The sequence below is a fragment of the Artibeus jamaicensis genome, unplaced genomic scaffold, assembly GCF_021234435.1.
Source record: "Artibeus jamaicensis isolate MK-2021 breed Jamaican fruit bat unplaced genomic scaffold, CSHL_Jam_final contig_233, whole genome shotgun sequence".
Classification (NCBI taxonomy): domain Eukaryota; kingdom Metazoa; phylum Chordata; class Mammalia; order Chiroptera; family Phyllostomidae; genus Artibeus; species Artibeus jamaicensis.
In genome coordinates, this window is record NW_026521486.1 from 52,532,950 (window position 1) to 52,552,299 (window position 19,350).

A 19,350-nucleotide genomic window follows, 5' to 3' on the forward strand; every position below is an offset into this window, starting at 1 on the left:
TAATAATCCATTTACCAAAAGACACTTCCTAAACCCTTTACCCAACTTCTCCCTCAAATTTCCATCTGGTTAAAGATTTTGACAAGATAATCAACTCTAGCACCAGTCATTTTATAAGACCAATAGTTAACTGGTGGAGATTTTGCTCCCACATAACCCCCCAGGACATCTGGCAATGTCTGGAGACATTCTGAATGTCACAAATGGGGATGGGGGAAGGGGAGGTACATTCACCCACAGAAATGTCGAGTCCTGAGGATGACAAACTCTGTAGACCAAGAATGTATTCTTTTCGAACCTAAATAAATTAAGGACAGATACCTTAACCTACATATATCCCTTTAGTTCCCTTGTTGAATGGGCTATTCCAATAAGTAAATCATGCTATGCGTTTAAATAAAATGTCAATAAAAACAAGACATATAAACTAATATTTATAAACTAATTTTATAAGCTAATTTTATTACCAAATATGAAATAGGTTTGTCCTTTTTCAAGTGCCAGAGAACATGGAAATCCCTCCTCTGTTCACTGTATGCTAAACTAAAATCATCTGTTTTTTTGTCAGAAAGGTCTCTAATCAAGGGTACTTCATATGTAGCTGAACTTTAATTACAGTATTTACACACTTTTCCCCTTGACCCTAAATAAATCAGTGAATGGAGCAGTATATATTGATACAGCAAAAGGACAATGAAAATTTCTGTACCTTAGTAAAAGTACTGGAATAAGTAGAATGGGCATTACCAAGAGATGGACTGCATGTTTAAATAAACACTGTGAAGGAAATATAATCAAATGGTAACAAAGTAATCCAGGTGATGGATCACCCTCCTTAAGCAGCTTCCTTCTTATCCGAATTCAGACATCCTCAGAGGAACAGCAAAAACAGGCTTAGGAACTCTTTAATGGTGCATAGAGATATATGTAGTGGGGAAAGTTCCTCAAAGGTGAAACTAAGGATTTTGAGGACTTGGATAATTCTTGCAAAGCTCTTAGCATGATGCCTAGCAGGTACTAAGTACTCAAAAGTTACTTTTTTATTTATACTTCCAGACAGAGAATTACCTTAGTTTCTAAGAGAAAAACGGGGCTTCTCTCCCCTCTTTCGAGGTGTAAGGAGAATGGAGGTGAGAAGTACGTGATTATGAATGTAAACACAAAAAACAGCTGACTTTTTAATTTAATTTTAATCACAAATTATGATTATCCCTGAGGAGATTTAAGCATTAGAGATCCAATCTGCCTCCATCTCCCTATATCCCTAGAGGTAACACATTCTTGTCATGTGGCTTTCCAAAAACTTTCTGGATTTTCAAATACTGAGTTCTCCGTGGAAATATACATTATGTAGATTTTACTCGGGTGCCTTTCAATGACAGTAGTAGAGATTTATCCCATTCGTTCTAACATATCAAGTCAGTCTTCCTATAGAGGTTTATCTCATTCGTTCTAACATTATCAGTCAGTCTTCCTAAACAAGCTAATTCTCAAAGTCAAAAGACTTTCCTTACTCCCCCCAAAACCTACAGTGGATAGTGGGATGTAGAGATGTGGAGGGAAAAATGGCAAACTCGAGGTATACAGAAGCAAACGTACCGTTTCCCTACCAGGGAGATTTACGGGATGGAGGCCTAATCAGGCTTCGTTAGAGAAGTTACCGTGGATAAAACATCCATCCCACGCGCCATCTCAGGCACTGAATCTCCTTCCTCACAACCACAAACCTAAGACCCCTGCCCTTTGGAGCACTAATCGAACGACCCAACCGAGCGCTCTCCATAGGTTGTCCTCTTATTGTACTGGTTCCAGATTTGGTCCATCCATCTAACCGCGCGACTCCCTCATTCCCCATTGGAGTCAAACCGCTGCCTCGCCGAGGAGCCCAACCTACCGCGCGCTTCGTGGTCATTGGATCAGTGAGACGCTGCTCAGGAGGAAAAAACCCGCCTCCCACATTCCGAACGCCCAAGAACCGAAAAGTCGACAGCTAAAGGCAGACCCAATTGGCCTACACACTTGCCAGTCAAACTCTTCGGCTGCAAAGCTCTACAGAACCAACAGGGACAAAACATCCGCCCCTGTTCTACTATTGGTTAGTCCAACCAACCGCTCCCCCTTCACTAGCCCCCACCCCACCGTCCATTCATTTCACACAATAACTGGCCCAATTGGAGTCGGCTCAAGACCTCATCTGGGTAGGCAAGACTGTCCGCCACTTACCCGGGATCGACACCGATCACTCACGCTAATGTCTCCCCTGTTTCTCCGTGATGAGGCCAGACCACAAGCCACCACTGCCACCGTCTTCTGCGCAACGCCAACCGCCCGCCAAAACGGATCGTTTCCTGCGCCTGCGCGACCAATCCTGGAACCAGACCTTTTCTCCGCCCACTAAGCCTGCGCAAAACCCGGCAGAGCTCCCGCCACTACGCAGGCGCTGTGAATTCACTGCCGTCTCCTACCCGCCATTTCACGTGTTTCTTGAGCCAAGCGGAACTTCTTAATGCGCCTGCGTAAACTCGCCATTTTACTACACATGCGCTCAGCAGTAGTCGTTGCAATAAATAAAACTATCACATGCTACTTTTTGAAATATAGCATTAATCATGCCCTGACAATTGAGTAGAATGTATATTCGAAGGGTGGAGGATTAAAAAGTTATTTAAATACCCTAGGTACATTCAAATATAAATGATTGGTTGACTAGCCAATCAGATTAGTTAAGAGTAATATTGCGCGAAAACCAATGAACTCCGAGGGGTGGAGACTACGTAGACCGCCCAAAGGGATGACGTTACAGCAATGCGGCATCACAGACCAACAGTAGCAGGAAGCTACTTCAAATGTCCAATCACAGCTATTCAGGGGCGGAGCCTACCAATGCCGTAAGGGAGGAGGCGGGATAAAAAAGAGAGGCCGAAGGTAGGCTGGCAGATGCGTTCGTTATATTACTCCTTTCTGCCGGTGGACGCCGCTGAGTAAGCATCGTTGAAGTTCTCTCTTCTGCAGCTGTCATGTCTAAGTCAGAGGTGGGTAAGATGCTCTCTCCAACTTAATTTCCTTGCTCACGTCTTCCTGCGTTCCGTGGGTTGCAGTTTAGGTTGGCTACTTGCGCCAGCTCATTCGGCAGTTCTTCAGTCGCGGCCCGGGCCTACCCCTCCCAAAGTTCAGGTCGCCATTTTGTCCTCGTCGTGGCCATGAGGCTGCTGTCCCGTAACATGTAGTTATTACGCCGGGTTTGTTCCTCCCAGTAAAACTCTTGGGTGTAGTAAGTTGGCTTTTTTTTTTACCTTGTCTCAGTAGGCTAGTTTCTTAAAAAGCAGCCTTCGTCTCTTTTTGGCAGTGGGCCCCTCCCGTTCACTCCTTTTGTTGCGCGTGCGTCAAAGGCTGTAGGGACGCATGCGCTCGCGCTTTCGTACCTTCCAGCACCGTGTCCCCTGTGGGGAGAAACACGTGGCTTGCGACCCGAAGGAACAATAAGTACTACGTGCACACTGTATAGTTCTGTTTAACTGTATAGTTTTGTTTAAGTGAACGGTGTTTTGCGTTAACAGACTAATTTAACGCTTCCCTCCCTTCCCCATTTCTAGTCTCCCAAAGAGCCGGAACAGCTACGGAAGCTCTTTATCGGAGGTTTGAGCTTTGAAACAACAGATGAGAGTCTGAGGAGCCATTTTGAGCAATGGGGAACGCTCACAGACTGTGTGGTAAGACTTGGAAGAGAAAAAGGGCAATACAATGGGCTGATTTGCTTGGCTTCTCCTGGTATAGGTCTTGTCTGAGTACTTGATGGATATTGTTAACAGGATTATAGTTGGAAATAACTTGACAAGGGAAGGTGTGGCCTTTATACTAGAGTAATGGGAAACTGAAGGGCTTTGTACAAAGGCTAGTATAGTGTCCTATTACCTAATTCAAGGTAGAAATGACAGTAGTTTGGGCATCTTACTATGTTTCAAATGAATTACATTTCAGGTGATGAGAGATCCAAACACCAAGCGTTCGAGAGGCTTTGGGTTTGTCACATATGCCACTGTGGAGGAGGTGGATGCAGCCATGAATGCAAGGCCACACAAGGTGGATGGAAGAGTTGTGGAACCAAAGAGGGCTGTCTCAAGAGAAGTGAGTGATTTATTTTTCCCCCCTTCCCTAGTTATTTAGAAGTGTGCCACCAGGTAGATAAGACATTTGGGGATTATAACAAACTTGAATCTTAATTTTGGGAAAGTTTTGCTAATCCTTAATGTAATTGGGGTTTTTCCCTTTCTTAGGATTCTCAAAGACCAGGTGCCCACTTAACTGTGAAAAAGATTTTTGTTGGTGGTATTAAAGAAGACACTGAAGAACATCACCTAAGAGATTATTTTGAACAGTATGGGAAAATTGAAGTTATTGAAATCATGACTGACCGAGGCAGTGGCAAAAAGAGAGGCTTTGCTTTTGTAACTTTTGATGACCATGACTCTGTTGACAAAATTGTCAGTGAGTATCACGACACACTTGTTAGCTAAGGGTTTTGAAATTCTGGTTGTATTCCAAACCCTGAGGTTTTGTTCTTTTTATCTTCAAATTTTTTAGTTCAGAAATACCATACTGTAAATGGTCACAACTGTGAAGTAAGAAAAGCCCTATCTAAGCAAGAGATGGCTAGTGCTTCATCTAGCCAAAGAGGTGGGTTTGTTGCTTTTGTTAAACCTTAAAGACAAATTCCAGTTTTTTATAGTTTAACATAATTCATCTTTTCTTAAGGTCGAAGTGGTTCCGGAAACTTTGGAGGTGGTCGTGGAGGTGGTTTTGGTGGGAATGACAACTTTGGTCGTGGAGGAAACTTCAGCGGTCGAGGTACATTTGGTCATAATTTAATTACTTCGTGTGACTTGTATTTTATGCAATCTGATGGCGTGGTCACTATTCCCAAAGTTATATTTTAACCTAAATGTAGTTCTAACTTCTCACTAATCCAAAGTTAAAGTCCTGTGCTTGAAAATTATTTTTGCAGCACAGGAACTACTTCCTAAAATTTATACTTAATAAGGCTGTAATTTGTATGGAATTCATATACTTCAAATCTGCTTTCTTCCAGGTGGCTTTGGTGGTAGCCGTGGTGGTGGTGGATATGGTGGCAGTGGGGATGGCTATAATGGATTTGGTAATGATGGTAAGTTTTGTGGGTTTGTTTATTTAGAAATAAACAGGCAAAAAATTGGGGGTTGTTTGTTTTTGGTGACTTATAGAATAGGTTGGCAGAGACTAAAACTAGTGCATGACAAGCTAAACTCTCACCATAACAGCATGTGAGCAGGCTGTTACCCATTACGCTTAAACAGGTTTTGATTGTTGAATACTTTTGTCTTATTGAGAAGAATTGTATTCTTGTAGGTGGTTATGGAGGAGGCGGCCCTGGTTACTCTGGAGGAAGCAGAGGCTATGGAAGTGGTGGACAGGGTTATGGAAACCAGGGCAGTGGCTATGGCGGGAGTGGCAGCTATGACAGCTATAACAACGGAGGAGGCGGAGGCGGCTTTGGCGGTGGTAGTGGTAGGTATCCAGTGATCCAGGTACTTGGTGCAGTAGCTAGATTAGCCTTGTAGAATTTATGCCCATGTGGGGATTAGATGCATTATGTGGTACACTGCATGGTGTTTTTTTTTTAATGGGCTTGCTGTGCTACCTCCTAGCTTTAAGCTGGGGCCGCCTCACTCCCAAATAGATGAATAAGTGGATAGTGGCATGTTCAGCTGTTTAACTGGAACTAGATTAGCTCTAGTAGGGTTTAGTGTCTTAACTTCTTTGGGACCATAGGCACTTAGTTGATGAATCCAGCATGTGTTTGTAGTGCCCCTGGATGGGTCAAGGACTTCAAGGCATAGAATATGGTCTGTGTTGTCATGGTGAGTTGGGTGAAATTTTAAATACTGGATTATTCAACTGAATGCCTTGCCTGGAAAAGATGAAATACAAAGATAAACATTGGAGCCATCAGAGTTTGGGAGGAAGGCAGGTCATGCAACTTTTTTTTTTTTCTTTTTCCATTTTGAGCACTAGATTTCAGAGCTATTGTCTTTCCTCAGTAATAGATAAAGGTCCTCTTTCCATTCCTAGGAAGCAACTTTGGAGGTGGTGGAAGCTACAATGATTTTGGCAATTACAACAATCAGTCTTCAAATTTTGGACCCATGAAAGGAGGAAACTTTGGAGGCAGGAGCTCTGGTCCCTATGGTGGTGGAGGCCAATACTTTGCCAAACCACGAAACCAAGGTATAGTGAGTGTGGGTGGTGGTGGTGGTAGTAGTAGAGGGCTTAGGTGTCTTTAACTCTTACTGCTAAAGAATACTTTAAGTCTTTAGATGACATTGTGTGAGCTATAATAGCCTGAAAAGTTTTAAGAACACTTAAAGTAAGCGACTGGTGACACAGTCAAATTGAAAATGTCATCTGAGCTGAAACTCACATTTTATTGCCTCAAATATGAAAGTGTTACTACTAGGCACTTCGAAAGTTTAAAGGAACAAACATTATTCTTAGGTGGCTATGGTGGTTCCAGCAGCAGCAGTAGCTATGGCAGTGGCAGAAGGTTTTAATTATGCCAGGTAAGTAAACACCTTTTTGTATTTCAACTTAATTTTTATGATTGAAAATGAACCCAGTAACCCTAATGTAGCTAAGCAGTGCAACGTAGTTAATAATGTAACTGCAGTAAAATTGTGGATATTAAGTTAATATTCAGATCAGCAAAATTTGTGGGAAACAACTTGCTATTGGATTGTAGCCTTAAGTCTTAATATGTTTAGATTAACAACTTTATTCCATATTGTTCAACAGGAAACAAAGCTTAGCAGGAGAGGAGAGCCAGAGAAGTGACAGGGAAGCTACAGGTTACAACAGATTTGTGAACTCAGCCAAGCACAGTGGTGGCAGGGCCTAGCTGCTACAAAGAAGACATGTTTTAGACAATACTCATGTGAATGGGCAAAAAACTCGAGGACTGTACTTGTGACTAATTGTATAACAGGTTATTTTAGTTTCTGTTCTGTGGAAAGTGTAAAGCATTCCAACAAAGGGTTTTTACTGTAGTTTTTTTTTTTTCCTTTTTGCACCCATGCTGTTGATTGCTAAATGTAATAGTCTGATCATGACGCTGAATAAATGTGTCTTTTTTTTTTAAATGTGCTGTGTAAAGTTAGTCTACTCTGAAGCCATCTTGGTAAATTACCCCAACAGTGTGAAGTTAGAATTCCTTCAGGGTGATGCCAGATTCCATTTGAAATTTATTTACAACCTGCTTGGGCACATAATACCATTGTCTTCAGAAACCTTGGTGTAGTTGAATTGATAAGTTACTGTGTTGTGACCTGGAATTCACCATTAAAAGGGTCACCCAAGCAGAGTCATGGAGTTTATTTGGTTACTAATGGTTGTTGGCACATCCTATGCTATATACTAAATTGAATTATGGTACCAGATAAAATTACAGATGGGAATGAAGTTTGTGTATCATCCATTATCATGTGTAATCAATAAACGATTTAATATCCTCTTGAATGGAATGACAACTGTATGGATTTGGGACTGGCAGAGCTTTGGACCTTCCCTACCCACTACCCATGAATGTTGAATGCTTCTGTCACCAATTCAAATTCAAAACTTTGCCAGAGATTAGAAACCAGGTATTGGCTAATGCAGCTCCAAAAATCCACAGATTAGAGGTATTTTGGGAGATGTTTTTAAACTTAACAGAACCAGTAAGAGTTTCTTAATCCTACATTACATTAAAGGAAAACTGCAGTTTACTTTGTTCTGGTTGGGTGGGTTTTTATAGATAGAGATTTAATAGATTTAATCACACTAGTTGCTTATTTGGAGATTAACATTATGGAGATGTTGAGGAACCATACTGCTTTACAAACATGCTAACTGCAGTTTTCCTTTAAACATGGCACAAGATGACATAACCATCCTAAAATGTTAATTGTATAGAAAATGATTTCTAAAGTTAATTTAATATCCAGTGATTGTTTTTTGTATATGGGTTCTTTTGAGCCTTCCCTTTGATACCCTCAATTTCAGTGCCATTGTACCTAACTAGTAGCATAGAGATTTGTTTATCACTAGGATTGTATTTCATCCTATGGGTGTGTTACTTGGAAGTTTGGGGAGGGGAGGGTGGGTGGAAATGAATGGGAGGTGGATGTGGGTGGGAAAGCATGGATGGATAATACAGTTCCATGGGTTTGATACTGGCTGAGTTTGCAATGGCAGGTGGAACCTTAACTATTGAGGGAGTTTGCAGATACCTCAGGATTCCTGACAATGCCTTTAAAGATCCAGGAGAGATGTTCAGCTACTAGGAACTGCTAGCAAGCATAGCGCGAATGACTGCGAGCTCAGACACTCTACAGCTGAGAGTAGACACTTGTGGTATGTGGAGTACAGATAAGCCAGGGGCAGTCCACGACACGCTCCATGAAAGCTAGGAGGGAGTGAAGTTTCAGTGACCATCGCAAGGAAGGAGGCAGACATGAGTAAGGCACACCTGACTCTTAGGACTAGCAGTCAGATCCAGGAGGAAAGGTTTTATTGCTATGCTGGTAGGTAAGAACAGATTTTACTTACATCCATATAGTTATCAAAAATCCAGTTTTCTGTTATATTGTCCTTAATATATATTGAGCCAAAACTAGTCCAGTTAAGCTGAACTTGGTTTTCTGGAGATGGATTATTTTATAAATTGACACCGTAGTCTTAGTGGATCCCGATGGAAGGAAATGAACACTTTATCTCTACTGATAAACTTTTGCCCTTTAATTTTGACCCTTCCTTCCTTTAACCCATTTCCTTAAAACAATGGCTCAAAGTAATGCATTACAATCTTCCCCAAAATGATGGTGGGAGGGTGGGTGGGCCTCTAGTGGGGGGTGGGGGGTTTAGCCTGAGATGGGTCTTGGTCTCAGAAAAGCTAGTTCTAAAGGTTATTTGCTTTTCTAGGGAGGAGTCTGCTACTACAGGTTGTCAACTTTAAAAAAAAAAAGCATCTGTTCAAGATTATGGTTAAAAGGTAAGTTTTTATAAAGTAATAGCAAAGTGCTTGGTATTAACGGAGTAGAGAATGAGCTTGTCTCAGAACCAAAAAGGACTCATAATCTGCTCTCAGAAATATGTTAAAAACAATTGGGCTTGACCCGGCTGGTGTAGCTCAGTGGATTGAGCATGGGCCTGTAAACCAAAAGATTGGGTTTCGATTCCCCATCGGGGCACATGCCTGGGTTGCAGGCCAGTCGCCAAGAGGGGCCAATTCCCAGCAGGGGATGCACCAGAAGCAACCATACATTGATATTTCCTCCTCTCCTTCCCTTCCCTTCTAAAGATAACTAAATTTAAAATTTTATTTAATTGGGTTCAATTAAAGGAAATGGGGATCTTTTGCCTACTTGTATAAATATCTCATAACTTTTTTTTCCCTTCTTGCCAGGAGCATCCTTTTGAGGACGGCCTTTATCTGAGCCACTGTGTACTTCATTTTCACTGCCATGCAGTTTTCATTCAGCTGTGCTGCAGCTTGAGTTTTACTCATTCAGTTTTATGAATGGACTTTTTAAATAAAATGCTTTTAATTTGTTACTGCTTACTTTCTTTTTCTGCTTTCACAATACAGTAAACTTGATACTGAACATTCCAAGTTTGGGAATGAGAAATACAGGAGATAATTACATCCAGGTGTCAGCAAAAGTTTTTTAGCAGGGTCAGTCTAAAGGAGCAGGACCTTAGGAAAGTTTATCTCATCGAATGTACTATTGTTTAGTGGGATCTGAGAAATGGTTCCCACTTGCAGTACTAAGCCCTGTCCCTGTTGGAAGTAAACTGTTAACCTATTTTTTCCACATTTGTACATACCCTTTTTCTAGTTCCCCTGGCAAGAGAAAAACAAATTGAAAAAAGCCAGAGCTACCTACCACTGTCTTCTGAGAGTTGAACCTACTAAGTTCTGGAGGGGCATAGTGGATGTCATCTTTGGTGGACAAGCATGTATGGGCCAGCTATCTTAGGCTTCGAAGAAGTCAAGCCAGGGGAAAGAATATGGGAAGGAGAAGAAATCTTAGTTTCTCAAAGGTGATGAATCCGAAATATTTTTAGAAGCAATTTTAGCAAGCTCATAACTTTCCCCTGCCGTTTTCAGGAGGGAAGGAGGTCACACAGCCTCATTGAGGGGGTTGGTGAGGTATGTGAATCCATAGGTCAGCCACTTTGCTACTTTATCTCCACTTAAGACTAAATGTGGTTTCTCAAAGACTTGGGAAGACAGGACAAGGGCTACCGGAGATTCACTAAATTAGCAATTTATTGAGTTGACAAAGCATTCTTACTGAAAAACTTAATACATCTATTACATTCTGTACTTTGTGAGGGGTGCTTTACAGATACAGTTTACAAGAGGAAGATCATTTCCCTGTTCAAGTTCTTGAAAACTGATACCCTAGTTCATGCTGCAAAACCATGTCCACCTTCTGCCTTAGGTACATGGTCTCCACTGCAGAGCTTATTAGGTGCTTTGTAAATTTTTGTTGACTAAGGGTCTAAATTTGCCTCTGAATTACTTTTGTGAGACTGGCTAGAGTGAATTAGTATGATGTCCCTTAGGTGGACTAATTAAACTGAATAGATAGCGTCAGGCCATGCCTTTTACAGTTTGATCCTACGTTTTTGAGGAAACAAAGTTGACGAGTTGGACAGTCTTCAGATCTACCAGGCATAGAGTAAAAACCTTAAGTTACTTTAAATTCCCTAAACCTGGACAGAAAACCATGTTTTTCAAAATGTATAGGTATGAAGATTCCACATCTCTTTAGATCACTTTTCCTTCTGTTTTTGTTAAAACTGTAGTGTGTTAGCTGAAGCTGGAAGTAAGGTTTCCCGATTGGAATGGAGCTGGTAAAGTCAAATAGAATACATAGAAGCAAAATTCCCCAAATAATGTAGCTTGTGTAATTTAGACCCAGAGAAGACTGGGAACCACACTTCAAAGATACAGAAGTATGGTGTCAGGGAAGTTTAAACTTTGATGTGGCATCTAAAAATTACTCTCAAGAAAATTATGTCAGAAAAGAAAAGTATATGTTTCTATACACACTAGTAGAAGAAGGAAGACACAATGGAAGGCTCTTTCTGTGGAGGGCTTTATATGCCAAAGCTTAAACAAGAGGGGGAGATTGGAGACCTGGGAAACAATTCCAGCCTTCCCTCACCTACTTCCCTCAAGGCAAGCCTCATTAAACACACCTTGACCCAACAAATGTCAGGTTTTTCAATGTAGTCCCCTTAGGGGCCTCAGGGTCCAGGAATACCTTTATCAGAAGGGAATGAAGGAAATCAGCAGGACCACCATGCTGGGCCCCCTCAGTTTGTGGCCTCAATCTTGGTCCCCCTGGGCACCAGGAATATGGCCCCATCAGCAGCCTGTTGCAACACATACTCTTCAGGAGAGTAGTTGTTGCCAGCTTCATCACGCAGGTGCTGGAAAATGTCACAGTACAGCTCGGTCAGCTGTTGGCGCATCACCTCTAGGGTCCGGTCGGCCTCCCCTCGGGCCCTGAGTAGCCGCTCCCGCTCGCTGCTGAGCCTCTCCAGTTCCCGCTCCAGCTGCACGATTGTCTCCAGCTTCCTCTTACGACAGTTCTGGGCAGCCACCTTGTTCTTGCCCCTACGTCGAATGTCCCGGACTAATGCCAGCTGACTTTCTGTTAGCGGGTACCGTGCCAACAGCTCATTAAAGTCATCTACTGGCAAGTTAACAATCTTGTCCGTGGGGAAGGGGATCTTCATGGCCAGGGCCCGACGCTCATCCCGACTCCCTGCCTCCCCCCGTGCAGTGGGCTTGGACCGCACAGGGCCTGAGGAGGGCTGTAAGGCTAAGGGGGTCTCAGCAGGTGGCAAGGCATAGTTGGGGTGGGCCAAGGAGTTGGGCATAAGTGAGTAGGGGTACTCCACCGGGTACATCTCTACATACTCGCTGCGTCGCCGACCAGCCTCTGTCCCCTCCAGCTCAAGAGATTCAGCATCACTATAGTTGAGGGATAATCCTGAGTCAGATTCTGGGTCTTCTTGGGGCTTGGGTGGCCCAGCTGGTAGCCCAATATCCAGGAGGGCTAAGGGATCTGGGAGGGGCTCACTGAGGAGACCTGAGAGGGTCAGTGGCTTTGAGACTGGTATGGCAACGTTACCATAAGAGTATGGAGGGTCTGGGACATGAGCTGAGGTTACTGGGAGCTCATAAGGTGGTGGAGGAAGGGAGAAGCCAGCATCTGGATGGATTGAGCAGGGACAATAAGTTGGGGGTGGTGGGGGTCCAGGGTACAGGGGTGGGGCTGGGGGCTCAAACGATGGCTCACTTGGAGCATTTAGGCCCTGCAAGAAAAGACAAAAAAGTTTGGAGACAGACTGAGGAAGAGGGCCAGCTCTCTCAGGACCACGCTGGGTTCTTCTGAAAGGCCCAGTGAGATAATAACAAGGGAACAGAAAGGTGCTAAAAATCTTTGAAAGCTTCTAGAGTCGCAATGAAGCTATTTCAAGAAGAAAGCTGCTTAAACAGGAATGGAAGTCACTGAGGTCAGAGTTCAGAAAGAACTAGCATTACAACAATCATAGAAACTCCTCCTCAGTAGATCTGACTGGGTTGAAATACCTCATGTTCTTTTATTTCTTTCAGGAAGACAAGGGGTTGTAATCCAAGATGACCCCTCAGAACCCTTTCCTGCTGTGGTTATCTAGGGTCAAAAGGTCAAGTTCAGATCTTGTCTATGCCCTGGGTGCCCAGCAGAGGGAGCTGCTGTGTGGGAGCAGGGTTTAGGACAGATCATGAGGGCCCGGGCATGGTGGCAGGGGAGAGAAAGGGGGCAGGCACAGGGCCAGATCTGGGGGTTAAGAGTCATCTTGGAGAGCTGGCACAAGCTCTACCCTCTACTCTTCAGTCCTTCTGTCCCTTCCCAGGTGCAGAGAGGAGAAAAGAACATGCTAGAAACAGGGCCCCCAACCCACATAGGGGAGCCACCCTGCTCTAGCCCAGCTGGGGACAAAGGCATCATTGTTAGGCCAACAGATACCCCTTTGTCCAACTAGTAGGAGGAGAGGACCCCGGCATTGACTGACCCCCCTTCCTGAGGTCCCTGAAGTACTACTGCTCAGCTACCTGGGGGAAAGGGGCCCAGCTGCTGAGGGCAGGGGGAGAAAATGAAGGAAGAAAATGAGCAGGATTGGAGAAGGAAAGTCAGAAGGGAATAAGGTGAGAAAGGGAATGTGGAGCAGAAGGTGGGGTAGAGAGATGTGAACAGAGTGGCTGCTGAGAGAGATTATACCCCTAATCATTCCTTTCCCCAACATTCCTGTCTCCTGCTCTTCCACACCCCTTCCCCTTAATGTTCTTGTCTAACAACTAGATCTCCCTGCTTCTCCAGCCCTTTCTTTTTCAGTCCTTGGAACATTTCTAGCTTGAGACCCTGAACTCTCCTTGTTCCAGCTGCTGGCCTCAGTGCCAGCTAAACTTCCTGCTCCTCTACCCTTCCCTTCCCCTGCTCCCTCAGTCCTACTCACCTGCAGCTCAGTGATGGACATGATCTCTTGCCACGTTAGTTCCATCTCGCCCAGCTCCGGGGTGGGCAGCTGTGTCACCCTATTCCTGCCCTGCTGGGGAGGACACGGGGGCATCCTACTGGGCCAGGGCCAGGGCCTGGTCCAGGGTCCCCCAAAGCCCGAATGGCCCCAGCAACCTGTGTTGAAGGATAAATGGGAGTTAGGGCTCTCCTGCTAGGGATCAGCAATTTAGTCCTGCCTGCCTCCACAGAGAGGCTCCTTCCAATGTCACCTGATAGAAGGAGAGACCTCATCCCCTCCCACTCATGCTGGACTCATCAACCAACTCCTTAAGCTATTGTAGAAAGTCTTTCTGTGGTGTGATCTCTACCTCACCTGCTATGGCTGTAGTCAGTTCCTTTGGGAGCACATCAGGTCTTTACCTTTTTTTTCAGACACGATACCTTCTCTTTTCCCTACCTCTTTCTCCCCAGAATTGTATCACTGGCTGGGACAGAAGCTATGTCTTCTGGGGGGTTTCCCCCCATTTCCTGGGGCAACATCAGAGATCATGCCTGCTTTCCTCCTCTGTTCTCAGTTTTATGATCTCTGTCTTTTCTTCCCAAGATGAGAGTGAGTGCTTGGGGATCCCCAAGGAGTGCGTTGTGGGAAGAGCCAAGCAGACAGTCCCTCCCCTTCTCTGAGATAGGGCCCAGGCCTGCTGGCTGATAGCAGCCCTGCCCCCTCCTCCTATCCTGGCCCTGGACTCCCCTGTCTTGGCCAGATAAGAAGTTTATCAGCTGCAAGCAGCAGAGGGAGGAATGGTCTCTGGAGTCACTGGACCTCTGCCCTATATCCCCACAGGGTCATCTTGGCCATACCCCAACCCACAGGCAGGGATCTTTCCTCTTCTAAGGTAATACAACAACTGTAACAAAGACTTATTAAGTATTGGTCAAGCACTGTGTTACAAGTATTCGTTTATGAGACTGACTTTCACAAAGATCCTATAGGGTCCATTCAGAAATTGAGACCCAAGCTGGTAAATAGCAGAGTCAGGTCTGGAACCTCTACTGACTGAGACTACCAGCCTATATCACTTTCCAGGCACCTTCTCATCCTGCTCCTCTATCTTCATACCACAAGCCTTTAATGGTGGTCTATATCACTAGTTCTTTCTGTGGGATCTCAGTCTCTTTCCTCCTCTTCTGGAGAATATCTCTTTCAAGCCTTGAATACACATTCCCCTCCAGTCCCTTTCTCTTTTGATCTGGGGTCTAGCTGTAGGTCTGGCGCGAAGTAGCAGTGTGATGTTGGGCAAGTCATCTCACTTCTCTGAGCCTCTGTTTCCTCATTTGTAAAACCAGGGTGTTGGACAAAGTGGAACTTGGAGGTCTCTTTCTGCTCACATGGCTTAACTTTCTCTGTAAAACCTCACCTCTGCCTTCATCTTTTCTCTGTCAGCCTTCTCCTCACCCTACCAACCCTCTTCCCTTGCATCTGTTCTCCCTGCCTTCAGCAAAAAATTCCAAGTAGATTTGGTAGAAACCTCCTGATCTCTTACGGCTAGACACTATACCCTACTCCTGCCATTTAAGTAAAAGCTAAGGTTGGAGAAGAATTATAGAACAAATAGGACGGGATGACCTTGAACTGCATGACCTTAGATTACCACAAGGATGGCCTATCACAGCTTGATATGAAGTCTACTCTGATTTACAACATAATTAGTGAGAACTGCAAATTATCTCTTGAAAGAGGATCTCCCCTACCTCCTACCCCCAACCTCTTGTGCTGTTGCCATCCCCAGAGCTGAGAGGTGGTATAGGCACAGGCCCTTTGCCCAGTGGGCAGAATGGGTGGGGTGTTTATGTCTGTCCAGGATGCCATTTCAACACCGGAACCCCACCCTCCCCCACCCAGGTTCTGGAGGAAATTGCCCAAAGGCAAAGTGAATGGAGAAGGGGTTTATGGGTCAGGGACAATAGCTCTTGCCTCATAGTCCTTTACACACACACACACCTACCCCCACCCTTTGTCCCTCTTTGTATCTTCCGGAATAAGACTCTTAGGTGCAGTACAAAGACCCTGCCCTAGGAGGCAGGATACAGGTTTTCTGGCCTTCCAGATGCATGCGTGGCCTTGGGCAAATTGCTTCACATTCAGTCTCTTCCATTTAATGGAAGAGGACTAGGAATCTTTTTGCTGTGAGAGGCAGTCGATTGTGTCTAGCTCAGGCAGTCACAAACTTTATTGTGTACCACATTCACCCAGGGTACTTGTAAAAAACAGAATCCTGAATGCCAACCCAGACCTACTGAATTTAATTAATAGGTGCAGGTACCTAGCAATTGGCATTTTAACAAATGCTCTGGTGTTTCTGAGGCCAGAGGCCCATTGCACTTTGAGAAATACTACACTAGTCCAACCATATGAATTTACAGGAGAAAACACAAAGCCAGAAAGGAGTCCAGCAAGTGATCTCTAGGCTTCTCTGAGCTTCAGATCCTTGACCCAGGCAACACACAGGTTCTGACTGCCCCAGTATCTGAGACAAGGTATCACCTCCTTCTCATGAAGACATAAGCTCAATCTCCACCTCATCAGAATCCAGTAGGGGCTCAGAGGGAGGCAAGAGGTTGGAGAAGGGGGAGTTGAAGAGAACCTCTGGATCGACTCTAACCAGCTTTCTGATACAGTGGCAAGTTTACACTAGGTCAAAGGAGAGAAGTATGTTTTTCCCTAAACACTCAGCAATGTTCTTCTATATACCAGGCATAGGTCCCTCTGAGTCTTAGGAGCCTACTCTTCTGAGGACCAGCCAGAGGTTTGTCAGCTGATGGTATAAATCAGGGAAAAGGATATAGTCAGAATTGAATCAAAAAGAATGTCACAGAGGGTACAGAAACTAGAGAGATACTGGGAAAGTGGAGCAGGACTTCCTATGTCCCTTTTCTTTTACAATAATCAGTTCCCAGTTCCTGGTTTAGCCCAAACTTTGTGGTCACACAGCCATCTTACTCCTCAATGTTGTGTATCAGGTAGGACTGGAGCCATCTCCAGGAACTATAAATCCATCTTTTATTCCCATCCCAATGGTCCTACCCAGAAAGATCTTATCACAATCCCTGAATACTCACAGAATGACAAGGGGCTTTATGCTTAAGGATGCAGGATGAGAACTGTTTAAAGAGGGATGCTGGGGAGAGGAAGACATTTGGTCTCAATTGCTGCCCCAAGGCTCTAACTGCCTTGACAAGGAGGAGGGGACCCTTTGACTCTGGGACCCTGATTTTTTTTTAATTGAATTTAGAGAGAGGAAGGAAGAGAGAGAGAGGGAGAGAGAAAAAAACATTGATTTGTTGTTCCATTTATTTGTGTATTCACTGGTTGATTCTTGTCTGTGCCCTGACTGGGGATTGAATACAGAACCTTGGCATATAGCCAACTGAGCTACCCGGGTAGGGCCCTGGGACCTTTTTCTGAGGCTTATTAGACCACTCCACCCTTCCAGGTGTCAACAGAAGCAGTGAAAGAATGAAGAAAGATCAGTGAAACTTGGGGTGTGGAGTGGCAGGTGAGCAACCTACTCAGAAAGATTAGGAAGAATCCCCAAAGAGGGAGAGGGACACAGAGATGAGAGAGAAACAAAGAGAATAAGAGGAAAAAGAGAGAGAGATTGAGTTGATCAGAGTGTGGTCCAATCTCCTGGGAACATACATAACTCAAACAGGTGTATTGGAACAAGGAAGAGAGGGACAAGTGTCTGCCATCCTGTCACTTGGTCCTTAGACCCCAAACTGCAGTCTTTTGGGGGCCAATGACTAGAGAGTCCCAGACTCAGCCCCTCTGCTCTTCCACCGCTTCCCAGCCCACTCCCTTCTGCTGCCTGTATTTCCAGCTGGAAGGGGCTATCCTAGGAGTGGGATACCTTTCTTTTCCTTCCAGTTCCAGCTGATCCCTATTGCCCAGAGAAGAAAAAGGGCAAAAAAGGAGGCAAGAACTAGCATTCCTTACTTCTACCACCCCATCTTGCTGCAACAACACTTCTCAGTGATTCAGATATCCGTCCAGTTCCTCAGCCTCCACCAAACCTTCCCAACCATCTGGCCAGAGCAGCATGATGGAAAGGAGAGGAGAAAGGGTGGTACTATTTTTTCCAGGGCAACCAGCCTGCTGAAGGGTTACTCAGGGTCATTCTCCAAGCACTCAGGGGTACCTCAAGAGACCACTGTCTGGCCCCCATACACAGTGTTTTGCCCCAAGAATCCCGAAACATTCTAGAAGCCATCTAGGTCTTCTTACAGAGGAATACCCAAAGATGTCAAATTCCTAAACCAGGTAAGCCTGGAAGGTCTAAGATCTCTTAAGAACATGTGAAAGTTGGGTATTTTCTCCCTCTGCCTCCTCCACCTCCCCAGCCTGTCCCTGAATCCCACTGGAATCTCCCTCCCACCCCGCCCCTCAGGCACCTGTGTCAGGGTCCAAGCAGAGTGCAGAGAAAGATGAGGCTCCGAGTGCTGTCTCTGGGGAGGCAGGGCCTTGGCTGACACCTCCTGGGTAAGGATCCCTGCTACCTCCGAGAACCCGGGAGGTCTGTGCCCCGCCTCCTGACCATTGCTCAGCTCTTAGTGTGGAGGCTCAGACTGATCACAGGGAACTCCAGGGCGGCACACCAGTCTCCTCTGAAGCCCTGGGGCCTGACTTCTTCGTCCTTCCTCCAACCCTCCCCTTTCTCCATGGCCCTCCTCTCCTTCTGCCCCTTCTGGCCAAGAGAGGAAACTTGAGCCCGTGTGGTTTCTGCTCATACCCCACCCCCACCCTGATCCCGGCCAGCAGGGGCACACATGGCTCCAAGCCTCTCTCAGCCCTCCTTTTGAGCCTAGGAATCCAGCCAGGTCTGTGTTTCTCCCATGCAGGTGATGAATTCCAGGCTGATGGTCCACTCCAAAGTGACCTCTAACCTTTATACAAGTTGTAACCTCCTGTCCTCTGCTCTCTTAGGAACAGGGAAACTGAGTCATAGCAAGGTGGAAGGCAGCTGAAGAAAAGGACCAGGTTTCTAGTGTTCCAGCTGTTTAGCCAAGTGGGCATTTAGGGTACTGCTTTTATTTAAGGAAAGCCTGGGTTCTGGTAAAGGAGTAGGGGAGCTATTTTGGGAAGGAGGGACAGCGGGCTGCTTTGATGTATCCTTTCACCTGTAGCCTTTTCCCCTCCCCCTACAGCCTCAGATGTCCCAAGACAAAGGCCTCTTTCTTGGCTAGGTTTGTTGTCAGTATGAGGGGAGTTGGGGGGCGGGGTGGTGGCCAGCAGGGACATTATTCACCTCCCTTAAAGGGGACCCCAGTTGCCCTCTGTCCTTCTTTCTTCCGGGCAAGGCACCCCAGACACATGGACAGGCCAGGACATGTGTGTAGGATATCAGGTCTATCCCCCAGCACCCACGGCAACCCTGTCAGATCAATAAATACCCCCCGTAAGTCATTCATTCTTCCCTTTGCCTTCAACACACGACCCAAGTCCCAAGCCAAACAGATCTCTTTCCAGAGACTAGGAGAAAACAATCTTGCTTCCTCCTAGCTTTTAGTGGAAATTTTTCCTATGTCTAGCTCCAGTACTTACAGCTGCAGCTTACACTTTCTTTCTCTCTCTCTCTTTTTTATGATAGTGTTCAAGTTAAATTGGAAACAGTTAAAGACTGGAGAGGCAGACAGATGCCACCCCATGGCAGGTCTGGCATTCTGCCAGTATTCTCTGATAGAATTGTTGGAGAATTCTAACAATTAA

General features: G+C 45.2%; 3 protein-coding genes across 7 annotated transcripts in view; 1 reads left to right on the plus strand and 2 right to left on the minus strand.

The window, feature by feature from the left end:
* The window catches only part of CBX5 (chromobox 5), a 39,135-nt gene extending 36,765 nt beyond the window's left edge, over nt 1-2,370 (minus strand). The window contains exon 1 of the mRNA XM_037137600.2: nt 2,224-2,370. The gene's annotated coding sequence lies outside the window, so the exon portion shown is untranslated. The remainder of the gene's footprint in view (nt 1-2,223) is intronic.
* A 554-nt stretch (nt 2,371-2,924) lies between these two features.
* HNRNPA1 (heterogeneous nuclear ribonucleoprotein A1) lies at nt 2,925-9,621 on the plus strand. 3 transcript variants are annotated; one of them, XR_008390953.1, is made up of 12 exons: nt 2,925-3,032; nt 3,594-3,710; nt 3,979-4,125; nt 4,275-4,485; nt 4,582-4,674; nt 4,753-4,845; nt 5,087-5,161; nt 5,383-5,541; nt 6,106-6,261; nt 6,529-6,593; nt 8,989-9,058; nt 9,473-9,621. XR_008390953.1 is itself a non-coding variant. In XM_037159659.2 (11 exons), the coding sequence occupies exons 1-10, from the start codon at nt 3,018-3,020 to the stop codon at nt 6,582-6,584; spliced, it is 1,122 nt and encodes a 373-aa protein (XP_037015554.2). In that variant the 5' UTR covers nt 2,925-3,017; the 3' UTR covers nt 6,585-6,593; nt 6,826-7,545. The 3 variants fall into 3 exon arrangements, 2 of the variants coding, with proteins under 2 accessions (XP_037015554.2, XP_037015556.2); XM_037159659.2 differs by lacking the exons at nt 8,989-9,058; nt 9,473-9,621 and adding an exon at nt 6,826-7,545; XM_037159661.2 differs by lacking the exons at nt 5,383-5,541; nt 8,989-9,058; nt 9,473-9,621 and adding an exon at nt 6,826-7,545.
* An 80-nt stretch (nt 9,622-9,701) lies between these two features.
* Nucleotides 9,702-18,306, minus strand: NFE2 (nuclear factor, erythroid 2). Of its 3 annotated transcripts, none has more exons than XM_037159677.2 (3): nt 18,036-18,306; nt 13,585-13,760; nt 9,702-12,402 (listed from the first exon to the last, which is right to left on the minus strand). In XM_037159677.2, the coding sequence occupies exons 2-3, from the start codon at nt 13,696-13,698 to the stop codon at nt 11,395-11,397; spliced, it is 1,122 nt and encodes a 373-aa protein (XP_037015572.1). In that variant the 5' UTR covers nt 13,699-13,760; nt 18,036-18,306; the 3' UTR covers nt 9,702-11,394. The 3 variants fall into 3 exon arrangements, with proteins under 3 accessions (XP_037015572.1, XP_037015573.1, XP_037015571.1); XM_037159678.2 differs by lacking the exon at nt 18,036-18,306 and adding an exon at nt 14,044-15,212; XM_037159676.2 differs by lacking the exon at nt 18,036-18,306 and adding an exon at nt 13,960-15,212.
* Between the last annotated feature and the right edge of the window lie 1,044 nt (nt 18,307-19,350).